Source organism: Oryctolagus cuniculus, chromosome 9 (genome assembly GCF_051225735.1).
Source record: "Oryctolagus cuniculus isolate XC-2025 breed Fujian yellow rabbit chromosome 9, ASM5122573v1, whole genome shotgun sequence".
NCBI lineage: Eukaryota > Metazoa > Chordata > Mammalia > Lagomorpha > Leporidae > Oryctolagus > Oryctolagus cuniculus.
Window position 1 is genome coordinate 94621446 of NC_142875.1, and position 17421 is coordinate 94638866.

The 17421-nt window shown below is 45.9% G+C and overlaps 1 protein-coding gene across 3 annotated transcripts in view; it reads left to right on the forward strand.

Moving 5' to 3' along the window:
* Window positions 1-17421, forward strand: part of TNFRSF19 (TNF receptor superfamily member 19) — a 105113-nt gene that overhangs the window by 37608 nt on the left and 50084 nt on the right. For all 3 annotated transcript variants that reach the window (XM_008259905.5, XM_008259906.5, XM_008259904.5), the window contains exons 4-5: window positions 4328-4506; window positions 16770-16855. In XM_008259905.5, coding sequence (XP_008258127.3) covers window positions 4328-4506; window positions 16770-16855 — 265 coding nt within the window. The remainder of the gene's footprint in view (window positions 1-4327; window positions 4507-16769; window positions 16856-17421) is intronic.

Here is a 17421-nt window from a genome sequence, read left to right on the forward strand (position 1 = left end):
CCGACAATTGTTTAAAAAACTGTTGCTGCTGAGGACACGATGCTGTTACTTCATTCCTTGGAAAACGACTTCTCTGAATTTCTAGCTATTTCAGGGTATGCAGTGAATCCAACATGTTGAATTATCACTTCTTTCATCTCTCACATTACCAGGAACTACTGTATAAACTTTTAAAGTTTAAAAATGGTACTAGACTGATTTTCTAATACTATGTTTTTGATGCTAAATATTGTAGAAAATATATTTTCAAATAGAATTCCCCTCAATATCTCTACCAGGGTTCCCAGATGTGTATGTGGTGTATGCCCAATGCATTTTCTCATTTTTATGGATGCAAAGCTTTCTCTAAACCCACTCCCATGAGTGTTACCACTGATGCCATCAAAACAAAAATTCTAAGCAGAAACATCAAGTTGACATGGAGATAAGAAAGGCAGAATATGAGGCAGCTGGCGACTGCTTTGTTTTCTTTCTATATGTGATTGCAGCATGGACCCAGAAACACAAAACAGGCACAAGTGCATGAAATGCCCATTCTACGATATATAATGGCGTGGAAATGACAGAGAATGATACGTGGCAAAACTTAGTCCTTCTGTATTACGCCAACCCTGGACTGGAGTTAGGAATCAAAAAATAAGCCTAAAGCACTTCCCCTTCAAAAGAGATGAGACTGTCGGAAGTCCTGTTTCTGTTTCTCTGAAGTTCCTGTCGCGCTGCATCACTGGGCTAGTTTCTCAGTGGAGAGAGGAAGTGGAGTGCGGGGGACAGCTGACAGCCGGCTCTGGGAGGAGTGACACTACAATGGGGCCCCATGCTGTTCCCTGTTCCAGCACAGCACAAAGGATGGCTCACCAAATGCCGCTCAGTGACACTTTGTGCACCGTTTAAAAATCTTTAATTCAAATTTTTGGATTTGTTTCACAAAGATTTTTATTTAATAAAGGTGTTTTGGGGCTGGCACTGTGACACAATGGGTTAAGCCCCAGCTTATGGCACTGGCCTCCCAAATGAGCCCCAATTCAAGTCCCCACAGCTCTACTTCCAATCCAGCTGCCTGCCAACGTCCCACGTACTTGGGTCCCTGCCACCCACGTGTGAGACCAGGATGGAGTCCCTGGTTCCTAGCTTCAGCCTGGCTTAGTCTTTGCTATTATGAGCATTTGGGGAGTGAACCTGCAGAAATCGCGCGCGCGCTCTCTCCTCCCCTTTCTCCCCAGCTCTCTCTCTCTCATGCTGCCTTCCTAACAAATATTTTACAACAATGTTTTAGGTGCAAAGTGCTGTTTTAAGTAAGCTAGAAAAAACCGAGGTCTGAAGATCCCCCTTGCTCTTTCAATGTAGCTTTACTGTAATTGAATCAGAAAAGTTGGCTTAGTGGATTTACTGAGCTGTAGAAAATCTAAAATGGTAACAGCCATAGGTCTCACTTATTTAATGAATGCTCATTTTGTGTTTGATTTGGCGTGGAAAGGCTTTCTCCATCTTCCCATCTGTTCCTCGGAGCGATCCCGCAGGGCAGGTATCATTATCTGCTTCTCACCGAGGAAGAAGACAGGGTCAGCGAGTTCCCACAGTAGCTCAGCCAACCAGTGGCAGAGTTGGTGTTCAGACTGCTGCATCTGCACAGCCAGTGTAGCAAAACACACACCTTCTCTCCTCGGTCAGCCTGGCTGCGCAGAGCGCCCCACGCCCGCCGTTCACTCCCCGGGCCACGCACTTCTCCCTCTCCCTCCTCCTCGCTCTTTCCCTTTGTTTTCCCCTCTTCTCCTTCGCCGCCTTTTCCCTTCCCTGCTCTGTTGGGTTTTGTGCACGAGATTTCCCAGTCCAAGCTGCCTGGATCAGAGCCCGGCTTTGAAGCTCTCTGCTCCTGTGCGAACCTGGGACGCAGAGACTCAGCAGGGGAACAAAGCGGAGCCCACCCCCGGCGCGTCACGTGCGCCAAGCTTTGATCCCGGGCAGCGCTGTGAGTGGGCGGCTCTTCCCTGGACTTCCGGCCGGCTTTGCGAGCTCTCTGCTCTCTAGGCAATGAAAGGGCTCGGCTGAAGCATGCATGTGTCCGAGCGCAGAGCCGCAGTGCCACGCACAAAAGCCCCAAAGCAGTAACAACGGCCTGGCTGCAACGCCCAGCACGTGTTCAAGGAAATTAAGGAAATTCTTTTTGAGCCTGCCTCCTTTATTGCTTTTCTGATGACAAGAATAATGGCCATTTTTGCAAAAATGAAACTATCTCGGAATTTTAAAAACTGAAAACATCTCATAATTTCACTACTGTACTCCCACCTTAAACAGATAATCCCTAGTCATAGTTTTAAAGAAATTCCGATTTGTGAATTAGTCCTTCGAATCCCGCCTCTCTCTCTCTCTCTCTCTCTCTCCCTCTCTCCCTCTTTCTCTCCCCCTTTCCTGTGTGCGCCTTTGGTTTAGTGAGGATGAAGTGGGTGGTGGATCTTACACTTTTGCTCCCCCACTCTTTGTCGGGCTTGTTCAAGATGTGCATTGAAAGAGTAACAAGGCAGAGGGTACCAGCCATCCAAAACATGGCTGAGCTAATTAGTAAAACAAAACTAAAAAGCTGAATGAAGTGGTCACTCACCAGCTTTTATTGAGTTACATGTTGAGCACACAAAGTACCCTCCTTTAGATTGGTTCTGTTTTAATTTTGACCAATAAGTATGGCTAAGTTCGTAAATATGGGTGAAGAACTTAAAACGTGAATTTTATAGAGGAGGAGGAATTTTGAACACTTCAGGATTCGCATTCTAGCCGCCAAGGTTTATAGAGGAGGAAGCCAAGGCCCTGCGAGATCCCCTCCAGCTGGGTCTTGTCAGTGTTGGGGGTTTGCTCAGCCCCTCTCTTCAGAGGAGTTCTTCTTGCAACTGCTAACACTATTATTATACAAATTGAAAATATTTTTATTTAATTATTTATTTGAGATAGAGAATGAGCTCTTGTCCCCTGCAGGAGCTGAGGCTGGGTCAGAGCCAAAACCAGGAGGCAGGAACTCAGTCCAGCACTGCCGTGTGGGTGGCAGGGACCCATTCCTGAGCCATCACCTACTGCATCCTAAGAAGATGGAATTGAGAGCCTGAGCTGGGCCTTGAACCCAGGTGCTCCAGTGTAGGATGCAGGCATCTTAGCCAGCAAATCAAGCACGTGCCAAATGCCTGCCCCCGTTTTCTTAGTGTTTTGCAGTGTTTTTCCAGAAACCACCATGCAGTACAGATAACCAGCATTGACATTAAGTGTGCAACTTTTCCGACATCTTCTTAAATAGATGTAATAGGCACACCCAGTACCTGACAGACCCTACAGCTTAGGGGTTATGAAGTCTGACTCTGGAATTAAACTGTGTAGGTTCAAATCCTGATTCTAACACGACTTCTGTCACTTTGTTTACATTACATGCCTTTTCTGAAGCTCCCTCCGGATTGGGAAGGAGTGTGACTGAGAGAATGTGTAAGGATGCATTATTATGGTGTTGGTAAGCAGTGGGATCATATGTCTAATTTCACATCATAACATTTTCAAACTATCATGAAAACATATCAGCACTGTTTTTTTCGTGTGTGTGGTTACATTATAATTACATTATAGGCTGTGCTGTCATGTATCTAATTGTTGAACTTGGAAATGAACACTGTGGGTCTAGGGAGTCATTTGTTCCGCTCAACCTTGAAAAATAGGGCTGCGTCCTGATGCCCATACCTAAAAAAGCTTGCAACCTTTAGTGCCGCAGAGTTTTGTCTGAACAAGAATTTAGCATTCTTTTCACAAATAGGCACAAGTCTGAGAAAATATTCAATTGCCAAACGTGTCAAGGAAATGATTTCAAAATGTATCTGTTGGGTGGGTTTCTGGGCTTGCAAGCTTATGAAACGCCTGTGCCGTTATCCTCATTTTCTACGCTATCACCCTTGATCTCCAAGTACTTATTTTCTGCCTTGGTAAGTGACTAAGTGTTCTGAATGTGTCACCGGGCCTGAGCGCCTGAACGTTCACATGACCGGCTTAATTAGCAAAGAAGAAAGGGCCATAATTCTGCCATCAGCTAGCAATAATGCCACAGAGGGGGTCCTGAGACCTTTTGTGATTCACATGCTCATGGCTTCTTGAATAAAGTGGATGACTGAGTATACTTATCGGAGTAAGAGAGATTATTAGCAGTGGAAGACACATTTGAACTTGCTGAAAGCGCTGCCTTTGTACACAGGAAGGCCTACACTTGGTAATTATTAGACCAGCTCTTTTCGTTTTATCCCAGCGGCTTTCCTTTTACATGCTTGCGAAGTCTGAATAGCTTTCTATTGCCTGTTAATCCCCACAGGAATGTGGCTTCGGCTACGGGGAGGATGCACACTGTGTGACATGCCGGCCGCACAGGTTCAAGGAGGACTGGGGCTTCCAGAAATGCAAGCCGTGTCTGGACTGTGCGCTTGCAAACCGCTTTCAGAAGGCAAATTGCTCCGTCACCAGTGACGCCGTGTGTGGGGACTGCTTGCCGGGGTGAGTCGATGGTTTCTTCCCTGCCTTATTTATTTAATTATTTTTAAAGGCATTTCTGTGGTTCCTTTCCAAACTCGTGTGCACACAGATATCAACCCCAAGACAAAGTAGAGTGATCGGTGCTTCTCATCTCAACATTCACCACTGGACTATCTGTGCCTGCCATGCGATGGACACTGGTTGTACATAAAATGAATAGGCGCACTAACAAAGGATCCATGTGGTGAAAATCTATAGAGTTCCTGCGAACGGATCAGTGAAAAAGAAAAATGGACGGGAAAATGAACAGGCAATGCACAAAAGGAGGAGACATGTAACTATTGATCATGTGAAGACATCCATCCTCGTTAGCAATCAGAGCAGTGGAAACCACCACCCTGCAACCATGGCAGCAGATACGTGCTGAGCAGCTGCAGGGCTTTGCTGTAGTGCTTCGGATATCTCACAGGACAAAGTGGCAAAGATCCCTGCCCATGTAGGGTTTACATCCTAGTCGAGTCTTTAATAATAACTGATGAAGAAATAAAGTACACAGAAATGTGGTCACTGTGGGGGAAGAAGACAGCGGAAGCAGAGGAGGGGATTAGACGGGCCCATGGTGATGAGTAGGCAAGCTGTTGTGTTGGATTTGGGAATGAGAGTCGGCTTGACTGCAAAGGTGAGATCTGAGCAAGGACTTGAAGGAGATGAGGCAGTCAGCCAAGCAGGTATGTGGAGGAAGAAGGTTGTGCATGAAGGAACATCCAGGGTGAGGCCCCAAGGTGGCCATGAGGAAGAAACTTCGAGAGGCCAAGGGAGTAGCAAAGGAAGGGAGGAGAAGAGAGAAGTGAGCAGGTGTGAGTGGCGAAAGCTGTCAATAGACTTTTTTTTTTTTTTTGACAGGTACAGTTAGACAGTGAGAGAGAGAGACAGACATAGAGAAAGGTCTTCCTTCCATTGGTTCACCCACCAAATGGCCGCTATGGGTGGTGCTGCGCCAATCCGAAGCCAGGAGACAGGTGCTTTTCCTGGTCTCCCATGCGGGTGCAGGGCCCAAGCACTTGGGCCATTCTCCACCGCCTTTCCGGGCCACAGCAGAGAGCTGGCCTGGAAGAGGAGCAACCGGGACAGAATCCGGCGCCCATGTGGGGTGCCAGCACCACAGGCGGAGGCTTAACCTAGTGAGGCACAGTGCCGGCCCCATCAATGGACATCTTGAATATCGAGCCGTATGAATCCTTCCGATAATCCAGACAACACGGCCCTTATCACACACAAGTTGCCAGTGATTTCTCCCATTCCGTGGGTTGTCTTCACTTCTTTGCTGGCATCTCTTGAAGCGTAGAGCTTTTCATTTCAGTAAAGTCCACATAACTGCTTCCTTTTGTTGCCTGTGTTTAGGGGGATAGACCGTGACTTTTTCAGCTCCATAGTTGTTGAGGCTCTGCACGAGGTCATGCCTGACCCGTTGTGCTGTCTTCCTCTCTGTTTGGAGGGAAGCACACCTGGGCCAGGGGAAGTGGGAAGCCCAGGAGGAGGGATGCTGAAGTGTTGAATGCTTCTGAGTAGCCACTGGGCAGATGTGCCAGATACAACAGACAGCTGGGGGATGCTGGACAGGGGAGGAGCTGGGGTGGGGGAAGCCACCTATTCGCCTATTTGTAAGGGAATAAAGAGATAGTGCCACACTAGGGGGGAGGGAAAGAGATACAGCAGAGAAACATGATAACTTAATGATACAGCAGAGGGAGGGAAGGAGAGAGAGAGAGAGAGAGAGATATCTTTCCTCTGCTGGTTCACTCTCCAGATGGCCACAAAGGCCAAGGCTGATCCAGATCAAAAACCAGGAGCCCAAAACTCCATCCTGGTCTCCCATGTGGGTGTCAGAGGCCCAGGCACTTGGATCTTCCTCTTCTGCTTCCTCAGGCACTTTAGCAGAGAGCTGGATCGGAGCAGCTGGGACTCCAGCCAGTGCTCCGATATGGTATGCCAGTGTTACATGTGGCAGCTTAACCCACTGTGCCACAACACTGGCGCCTACACGAATTATTTTTTAGAGTTTTTGGAAACTGGGCCTTATCAATTTTTAAGATTATTCAGGCAAGGTCACTGAGCCTGTATGTGGCGATGTTTAGGGTCATATTCAGGGAAGGTAACATCAGAATCTATGTCTAAGGTGCTACAGACAAAGACTCAAACCAGACTCAACCACCAGACTCGGTGGTTTTAATCTGATGTCCAGTGGGGCTCCTGTTGAGATCAGAGAGGGAGATAAAGACCCATGAGCCTGAAGGGAAGAAACAGGGTAGGAAATAGCTTAGTGGCTTAAGCATGATCTTGTGCATCTAAGAAACAGCAAAAGTAGTGTCTTCACACCAGAAACACAGGCAACAGAAGAAGCAGGAGCTATGTCGGACTAAATCAAAATGAGAAGCTCTTGTACTTCAAAGGGCACCATCACACGTGAAAAGACAGCCCACAGAATGGGAGAGGATCTTGGCAGACCATGCATCTGATAAGGGAATATCTTATCTAGAGTACGTGAGCAAGTCTTACAGGTCACTACTGAAAAGACAAATATCCAGTTAAAGGATCTGAGTAGACAAGTCTCCAAAGAAGATACACAAATGGCCAGTAAGCACATGGAAAATAGTGTCATGAATCATCAGTGCTATGCTAATTGAAATCACACGTTTCATACCCACAAAGATGGATATGGTCCAAAAGGTAACAAAGCAAGTGTCGACAAGGATGTGGAGAGACTGGAACCTTTGCACGCTGTTGGTGGGAACATGAAATGGCATAGCCGCATTGGAAAACAGTTTGGCATTTCCACGGAAAGTCAAACATTGAGTTACCTTGTGACCCAACAGTTCCACGCCTAGATATATAACCGAGAGAACTCGAAACTCCTGTGCACACAAAACTCGTACGCTAATGTCCATAGCAGCACTCTGCATGATAACCAGAAGACTGCCACAGTTTGTATGTGTCTCCTCAACAGTCGCCTGTTGCCAGTGTCAAAGGCCAAAGCCGTGGCCTTGAAGAGGGAAATGGGTCTTGAAGGTGCCTCCCCTTCATAAGGGGATTAGGCACCTAATTTATTGTGAGTCCCTTCTGGGTCCTGCCACCTCTGCCAGAGACGCAGCAGGAAAGGTCTCGTCAGATACCAGGTGCTGGTGCCCTGATCTGGGGCGTCCCAGACCCTAGATAGAGCCCTGAGAAGTAAACTTGTGTTCTTTGTAAACTGCCCACCTATGGTGTTCTGTCTCAGCCTGCCTACCCATGTGGCCATCAGCTGATGACGATTGGGTCAACAAAGCAGGGTGTATTTGAACAATCAAATATCAATCTGCAAGAAAAAAGAAAGAAATTCTGGCACGTGCTACAGCGTGGTGAACCCAGAAAGCATGCTAAGTGAAAGCATCAGGTCACAGAAGACCGGATCTGTGATTCCATTTGCATGAAATGTCCAGAATTTCTCTCTAGAGACAAAAGATAAATTAGTGGTTGCTCGGGGCTAGGGTTTGGCAGGGCTGGGAAGAATGGGGCGGGTGGTAGCTAAAGGCTACAAGTTCTCCTGTGCTAAGACTGACCCTGGTGATGGTTTCGCCACTGAGAATATACTAAACGCCGTTGAATTGTACACTCGAGTTGGGTAAATTGTGTGCCTCGTGAATTGTATCTAAATACATGTGTCATTGAAGCCAAAGCACTGACCTATAATCTCAGACCTATGTGTGATGGCATTTATGAGTGTCGTCACCCAGGGTTTAGATCTTGTGCAAATTCAAGAATATGAACTGAAGATCTGACCCAGCTCTATTGTTTCCTGTAATTCTCTGATGAAAGTGTGTATGTGTGCACCCTCTTCGTCTAGGGGGTGGTAAGAAGAGGAGGTGCACGAGGGGTGCATGGGCTGAGGTAGGCAGTGCCCGAGAGAGTGGGGGAGGCAGGACCCAAGGACTTGGCTTTTAAAAGCCACGAGGTGGTGTTTGGTGCAGCAGTTAAGATGCGACTTAGGAGGCTCGCGTTGCAAGCTGGAGTACCTTGCTTGGATCTGAGTCCTGGCTTTGCTTCTGATTCCTGTTCCCTACTAGGAGACAGTGGAAATGGATCAAGGACTTGGGTCTCTGCCGTCCACATGGGAGATTGAGTTCCAGGCTTCTGACTGCAGCCTGGCCCAGCCAGGGAATGAACCAACAGATGAAAGATCTATGTCTGTCTCTGTCCCTCTCTGCTCTGTCCCTCTGCCTTTCAAGTAAAAATAAATAATTAAAGCCAAAGCTTTTTTTTTTTTAAAGGCACCTCCTGGGCTTTTTCCAAGAGTGTGTGCTGCTGGGATAGGAGAGACAGGGCTCCCCAGGGGCCGCCCACCACACATGGTTCCGTGTGCTTAACCCCTTGCATTGACATCCGAGCCTGCGGCTTTAGTTTCTACAGTATTTGTTCATTCTTTAAGTAAACACTTAGATGCGGGAAAGTTATAAATGAATAGACATTTGAGTGATGTGTCACAGTTTATTTATGTGATTAGTTTAAAGTTACATCCTTTCTGAGCCAGCTTTAATGTATGAGGCAGTTGATAATTATAGAGTGACTTTTACCCAGGTCTTTCCAGAGTGTTTTAAAAATACTCTCCCAGCTGGACTGTGTTGCTGTAACAGAAGGCAAACAGTTGAAACCCATTTCACAGTCAGGAAAACTCAGGTAGACAGAAAAGGAACAAAATGCACATTGCTTCCAGGGAGATGATGGCAGAGTCCAGTGTGATGGCGGCTTTGTGATTTCTGATGTCTTCTTCAGCCCCAGCCTCCTCTCACAAGATCTGCTGCTGCTGCTGCTGCTGCTGCTGCTGCTGCTCAGAAGTTCAGGCCAACAGAGTACCAGCTGCCTCCTTCCAGGCAGCAAGGAAGGCCTCTCTGTGCCCACAGTCTGCGTGGTGAGAGAGAGAGCAAGGCCCTGTTCAGGGATATGTGCAGTGACCCTGGGCCTGGTACCTGCTACCCTGACGCCCATTCTTCTCCCCTGTAAGATCAGCTGATAATCATACCAACCTGCAGAATTGTTAGGATTGAAAATACAATGTATGTGAAGTGTCCAGCAGAGTGGTGGTTCTACAGCGGTTGCTACAAAGAAGTGGACGTGATTGCCAGTTCCTGGGCTCCCGGGCCAGCAAGAGCTTTGCATGACTCGTATGCCCTCATCTCTTCCCTGCTAAGGGACCTGGCACTCAGCCCTGAAAGAATAGCTGCTTCTGGTAACCATGATAGCCCTCGTTTATCATTACGTCCTGGACACTTTATGCAGATGAATTTATTTAGTCCTCAAGACCATTCTGTAAAGGAAGGGTGAATGTCATCTGCTCTTTACCAAGGAGGACTCTGGTCCTGGGCATGGATAAAGGACTTGCCCAAGGTCAGCCAGCTGGTACATGCAAGGATGAGTGTTTCAGGTCCTCGGCTGACCCCAGTGCTTTAAGCCTGTATCTGACTTCACTGGAAGTCTTGGATTGATGACTAATCCAAAGACTGTCTCCACCTATTTTGTGCCCTGCACCTCTCAACCCTCATGCCCCACCCACCACCAGTCCTTTGCTCCCAAATGCCCCAGTGGCCCTGGTCTGTTTTCTCATCCTCTTGCCCATGGTGTACTCCATGCAATAGGAAGGCAACAAGAATGCAGGAGAGAATGAAGTTGTCATCCAGTGTCATAACACATGCGCTTTTAGGAATTTGACCGTGACTTGATTGCAGCACACAGGTCGGAGCTGCTGCCATCAACACTGGGTGATGCAAGGTCGCTGAGAAGCCAGCGCGGGTCGTGCTGTGCTCTCTCCTCGCACAGATGCTGTCAGGTTGGAGAAGCAATGGCCTACAACCAGGTTTTCTTATCATTGCAGTTTTCACACCCAGCGTTTATTAGGCTAATTAGTGATATTTGGAATCAGTTCAGCTCAACATTCCCTATCAATTCACTGTCAGAGAAGAGAATTTGGACCTATCAGATGGCTTTATATGCTACCTTTCATTAACCTGTGATAAAGGAAAGACAGTGTGTATTTCTTTTGTCTTTTTGCTTTAGCTCTCTGAGCCAGAAGTCAAATCTAACAATGTGCTATAGGGAAACCAGTTTAATCACACACTTTGTATGTAACTTTCACTTTAGTTAGTTTTTGGAAAGTGTATTTCCTGAACAGGAAATGGAGTTGCAAATGTTCCTGTGTCCCCCAAACCATAGCGTTTTAAACAAAATAAGGAGAAAGGAGAATAAGTTCTGATGATTTCTAGATGTCTTTAAGTATTTACTCCTCTTGAGTGTTGTATCACAAAACTCTAATTTCTGGATCTTCAAGTTTTTTTATTTTAATTTGTGGAGGATTTCTTGTTATTGTTATTATTTACAAAGCAGAGAGAGAGAGAGAACATTCCCCAGTCACTGGTTCACTCTCCAAGTACCCACAACAGCTGGGCTGGGGCCAAAGCTGGGAACCCAGACAACATCAGGAGCTTCCACGTGAGTGGCAGGAGCTCCACCACTTGAGCCATCACCTCTGCCTCCCAGGAACAGCCCTGGCAGGAAGCTGCAGTCAGGAGCCAGAGCTGAGAATCCAAACCCCTTCCAAACCCCGCTACTCCAGTGTGGGGCCTGGGTGTATAAACTGTAGAACCTTTTTTAAATTAAAAACACAAACACACACACACACACGCAAATATGGTCAGCCTTCTGTATCAGTGGTTTTTACATCCATAGACACTGAGAATTGTGGATTGAAAGTATTTGGGGACTGGACATTTAGCCTAGCAGTTAGTATGGCCACATCCCACATCAGAGTGCCTGGATTCAAATTCTGGCGCTAGCTCCTGCCAAGGAAGGACTGGGGAGGCAGTGGTGACAGCTTAAGTAACGGCTCCTGCCACTCCTGTGGGAGATGTGAATTGCATTCCTGGCTCCTCACTGGCCCCAGCCCAGCTCCCGGCTGTTGCAGGCATTTGGGGAGTAAGTCAGGGGAGGCAGCTGTCTGTCTCTCTGTTTTTCTGCCTCTCAAGGAAATTTTTTGAAAAACCAATGTCTTTAATCATTATTACATAACTGGTACTTCAGCAGATATCCTATGCTTTTAAGATTCTGACCTTAATCTCACTTTGAACTGAGTGGAAAAAGTGAGTCAGGGCCGGCGCCACGGCTCACTAGGCTAATCCTCCGCCTTGCGGCGCCAGCACTCCGGGTTCTAGTCCTGGTCGGGGCGCCGGATTCTGTCCCGGTTGCCCCTCTTCCAGGCCAGCTCTCTGCTGTGGCCAGGGAAGGCAGTGGAGGATGGCCCAAGTGCTTGGGCCCTGCACCCCAAGAGAGACCAGGAGAAGTACCTGGCTCCTGGCTCCTGCCATCGGATCAGCGCGGTGCACTGGCCACGGCGGCCATTGGAGGGTGAACCAATGGCAAAAGAAGACCTTTCTCTCTGTCTCCCTCTCTCACTGTCCACTCTGCCTGTCAAAAAAAAAAAAAAAAAAAAAAAAAGAGTCAGTTGCTAATTTTGAAAATTTTGCAGTGGTTATCAAAATCTGAGAGTCTGCCTCCAAACTGCTGGAATAAAGAAGGAAGCCGAGTGGGTTCTGAGTGCTTTTGTGCTCTTGCTAGCTGCAGGCAGAGCCTCCCCTAAGCAAAGCATCCTTTCTGCTGTGAGACGTACCGCACTGGGCAGGGAGTGCTAACACCACGAAACCTCCTTCCTATCTGCAGTTCTCATTATTTCCAGTTATTCAGTTTAATGGTCACTCAGAACATGACCTGACTGCTCACCTCCTCCAGCCTCACTTGTGTGCTGCTCCTCGAACTCAATATGTCTTCACAAATACATTTTTGGCAAGCATGTTTCAGGAACTTGTCAGAGAAAGTTTGGACCTCAAACTGTTCCATCACAGGCGGAATTCTTTACTTTAAACATGTTAAATAATGCCTATGCTTGATTTCCAATATGTCACAGTTTTTCTTTTTTCACTTCAAAAAGTTTTAAAGGTTGTATTTCTCTATCCTAAATATTTGTTGAAAATGTTAAGTAACTTTTCACTTTATTGGGTCTTACATAAAATGAGTTTAATGAATAAAAAAAAAACTTAGACTTTGTCAGTATTTAACTTGAGCAGTTTATAGTTTGGCAAGGTTTCTGGCTTAAAGGAATAAAAAATATCAGTGTGTATATATTCAATCTTAAAGAAAGTTTACTCTTATTGTCCCATGATTTTTGTTATATTTTCATGGTTAAAGAAACAAAAAAGCATAAGATTTATCATCTTAACTGTTTTTTAAAAGATTTATTTGAAAGGCAGAGAAGTAGAGACATACAGAGAGAGAGAGAGTGAGAGAGAGCATTGCCTTTCGCTGGTTTACTCTCCACATGGAAGCCAGGAGCCAGAAACTCCAGCTAGGCCTCCACATGGGTGTCAGGGGCCCATCATCTGCTGCCTTCCCAGGCACATCAGTAGGTGGCTAGATGAAACCAAGCAGCTGGAACTCCAACCAGCACTCCATCGTGGGCTCCCAGTGTCACCGGGGGCACCCCTGCACCACAGCACTGACCTCCCATGCTAACCACTTTGAAGTGTGGTATTCCATTGTGTGAAGTGTGTTCACAGTGCTGTAAAACACATCTCCAAACCTTGTTCAGCTTCCCAAACTGCAACTCCATTAGACAACTTTCCCTTTCCCCCTCCCCCGCTGCCCCAGTAGCCTCTCTCTGCTTTGTTTCTGTGACTTTGACTGCTCTAAGTGGACACATGCAATGTGTATCTTTCTGTGACTGCCTGATTTCCCCCAGGGTAATGTTCCCAAGGTTCTTTATGCTGTAGCATGTGACAGGATTAGCTTCCTTAATACCACCCCGTTGTATGTATATACCACATTTTGTTTAGCCATGCATGTATCAGTGGACATTGGGGTTTCTTCCACCTCTTGGCTATTGTGAATGATGCTGCAGTGGGCATGAAGGTGCGAATATCTCTTCAAGACCCTGCCTGGAAGACCTTTGTGTATAAATCCAGAAACAGTGTCGCTGGATCAGGGGGTAGCCTTGTTTTCAGTGGTTTGAGGAAATACTGCTTTCACAGCATTTGCACCATTTTACAGTCCCTCCAGTACTGCACAGATTCCAGTTTCCGCATCCTCTCCAGCACTTGTGATTTTCCATCCGGGGTTTCCTGTGTATGGTTGATGGTAACCCGTGTGATGGCTGTGAAGCGACTTCCCCGTGGTTTTAATTGCAGCTCCCTAATGATTAGTGATGTTGAGCATCTTTTCTATTTTTTGATAGACTGCCATATATTTCTTTATTTTGAGATTTTTTTTTAGTTATTTGAGAAAGAGCTCATATTCATTGCTTTATTCTCCAAATGCCCATAAGGCACCCCCAGCACACTCCCAGCCAGGATGGAAACCAGGAGCCGGGAGCTCAGTCCAGGTCTCCCACGTGGGTGGCAGGGATCCAATCACTTGAGCGTCACCACTGCCTCCCTGGATCTGTATCAGTGTAAATGGGATTCAGGAGCTGGAACCAGGAGTCAAACCCAGCCATTCCACCATGGAAGTGGGTTCCCAACTGGTGGCTTCACCACTAGGCCAAACGATTTCCCCTTAGCATCTTTTTCATTTGGATGTCGATCATGTGTGTGTCATCTTTGGAAGAATGTCTGCTAAAGTTGTTTGCCCATTTTTTAACCAGATCTATTTGTTTGCTGTTGAGTTGTAAGAGTTCTTTGTATAATCTGGAATTAGCCCCTCATGATTTGCAAATTTTTTTCCATTTCCATAGGCTGCCTTTTCACCATTTTTATGAAAATCTAGTGGGAAGTCACTGAGTTACATATCATTTGGACAGATTTTCATAATCAAATAGGAAGAGAATGTTGAGCAATTGTGGAATGTACTTGGGCATTTGAAATACCCTACCTAATTTCAAATGCAAATTTTGCCTGAATCATGGAGGTGATATAGATTTGTTACTGCATTATCTGAGTTCACAAAATAATTACACCAGCCTGTCTTCCAGCAATTAGTCTCCATATCACTATTTTTGTCATAGAAACATGAAAAAAATCATTTGAATTCCCACCATCTAAAGTAGCTACTGTTAATATTTAGGATATAATATCCTTCCAAACATTTTTCAGTGTACATATATCCACATAAGCATTTGTATCATCATCCATAAATTATTAAAAAGAATCTGTAGCACTGTGTTTGCACAACAGAATATTATATATGCATTTCCTTTTCACTTAATATTTAGTTAACCTAACAACGTGCATGGTAGAACCACATCATCATTCTGAAGGCTGCCTAGTGTTCCCTTGCTTAGGGTCTGCCAAGACTGGTCATTTCCAATGGTGGACCCGGGGATTGTGCACACTTGTGCCTGATTGACTTCTTTTATAAGCAATGCTGTGATTGTCGTCTTACACAGACAGCTTTACCCAGTCGGTTATTTCTTTAGGATAAATTTCTAGATATGAAATTACTGGATAAAGAAAGTTAACTGTTTTATTGGTTCTGATGATGTAGTGATAAATTGCACTCCTAACAATGGCCATGTATATTCCAAATGGCTATCTATATATATTTATATTTATATACATGCCTATTTGCCTATGCTTACATCAAAATTTTTCCAATTTTTCTAAGTAAAAATGATACATTTCCCTCCAACTTATATTTATTTGATTAGTAATGAAGTGAAACACTTTAATATTAAGTTTTTAAAATTTATAATAGCATCATGCTTTTTGATTTTAGTTGGGAACAGTTTACATTATGAAATGTTCTTTTGAGAATGTACACATTTTTTTTTTTTGCCTGTTTTTCAGTTGTTGTGTTTACCTTCACCGTATTCAATGTTAAACTTAAATTATACATAGTAGTGTAATTGGAACAATTGTACAGTTTTCTTCTGCTTGTTGACTCTTCATGGTGCCTTATTAGTTTGTTTTTGCTGTTCAGATGTGTTTAAAACCTGTGTGTGTGTGTGTGTGTGTGTGTGTGGTGGTGGTGGTGGTCAAAGTTGTTCATCTCTTTCACTCTGGCTCCAGGTTTTCTTATCATGCTTAAGAAGACATCCCCATTTCAAGAGTGCATGAGTATCTCTGCAGTTTTCCATGGGTTTTATGATTTGCTTGGCTTTTTTGTATCTGCATATCATATCAATGTTTTTATTTTTCTTTTTTAATTTTTGACAGGCAGAGTGGACAGTGAGAGAGAGAGACAGAGAGAAAGGTCTTCCTTTGCCGTTGGTTCACCATCCAATGACAGCTGCGGCCAGTTCACTGCGGCCGGTGCACTGCGGCCGGCACATGGCGCTGATCCGAAGCCAGGAGCCAGGTGCTTCTCCTGGTCTCCTATGCGGGTGCAGAGCCCAAGGACCTGGGCCATCCTCCACTGCACTCCCTGGCCACAGCAGAGAGCTGGCCTGGCTGAGGGGCAACCGGAACAGAATCCGGCGCCTCGACCGGGACTAGAACCCAGTGTGCCAACACCACACGCGGAGGATTAGCCTGTTGAGCTGCGGCGCCGGCTGCATATCAATGTTAAAAACTAGCACTTTGAGGCCAGTGTTGTGGTGTAGCAGATAAAGCCACCACCTGTGATGCTGGCATCCCATATGGGCACTGGTCTCTGTCCCAGCTGCTCCACTACTGATCCAGCTCCCTGCTAATGTGCCTGGGAAAGCAGTAGAATATGGCCCAAGTGCTTGGGCCCCTGCCACTCACATGGGAGACCCGGAAGAAGCTCCTGGCTACCGCCTGGCCCAGCTCCAACTGTTGCGGCCATCTGGGGAGTGAACCACTAGATGTAAGATCTCTCTCTCTCTCTCTCTCTCTCTCTGCCTCTCCCTCTCTGTGTAACTCTTTCAAACAAATAAATGCTTAAATAAAAAAAAAACAACTAGCACTTTGTAAGCTTTTTTTAGTTTAAATTACAAAAGAAATATCAAAAACCACCATTTTCATATTCCTTCACTAACACCCCAATTCAGAAAAAAAGTGTGAGCAGAGGAAATGACAATGTGATGTTTAGCTAATTGGTATTTCTTCAGTGTTTGTGCCTATCAGATGGACTTTCCAAGGACACGAGTATCTAAAAAAGATGCTATTACACTTAAGCCTTCACATGCCTTTTCTGTTGGTTTTAAGACGTAGAACTGGAATGGAGACTGCTGGTAATCTATGACACAAGTCTTACTGGCTGAAACTGCGTGCTGAGACGTAAGAGCTAACAAGGATCATCTTCTCTCCTAGGTTTTATAGGAAGACGAAGCTGGTTGGATTTCAGGACATGGAGTGCGTGCCTTGTGGGGACCCCCCGCCTCCTTATGAACCACACTGTGAGTATGATGCAGACGGGGCAGAGGGAAACTGCCCTTTAAGAAGCTTGTGGGTTTTTTTTGAAAGCTTTGTGCCCTTGGCAGATGGAGCAAAGGCCAGGTCTCCAGTGGGGCTTGTACAGTCCTTGCCCAGGCCCCAACAGGACAGAAAGCCCCTCAGCCGTGTGCTCAGGCGGCAGACTGTCCCTTGACTTGAATCACAAAGTGAAATGTAGACGTCTTGCTGCTGCTGGAGCCCATTTACAGCTGACATTCTGCAGGGACAATGCAGACAACCCCAGCCTGGCCCCGGGGCTCCCAGTCCTGATGGGCAGTGTCTGTACTGAGACCCCATGAGTTCCCACGGCCTCCCTTCTGAGTCCCCAGACAAGACCGGGGGGTGGTCCCTGCCTTGCCAAAGAGATCCTCTCCCTCAATCATGTATCAGTAATTAGACTCTTAGCTTACTTTATTCAATGACCTTTATTTAGAGAACTCATTGTGTGCTATAGACATAGTGTATCCTTGCCTTTTTTTCTTTTTCTCTATGTGAACATTGCCTGTTAAATGAATCTTTTTGACCATGT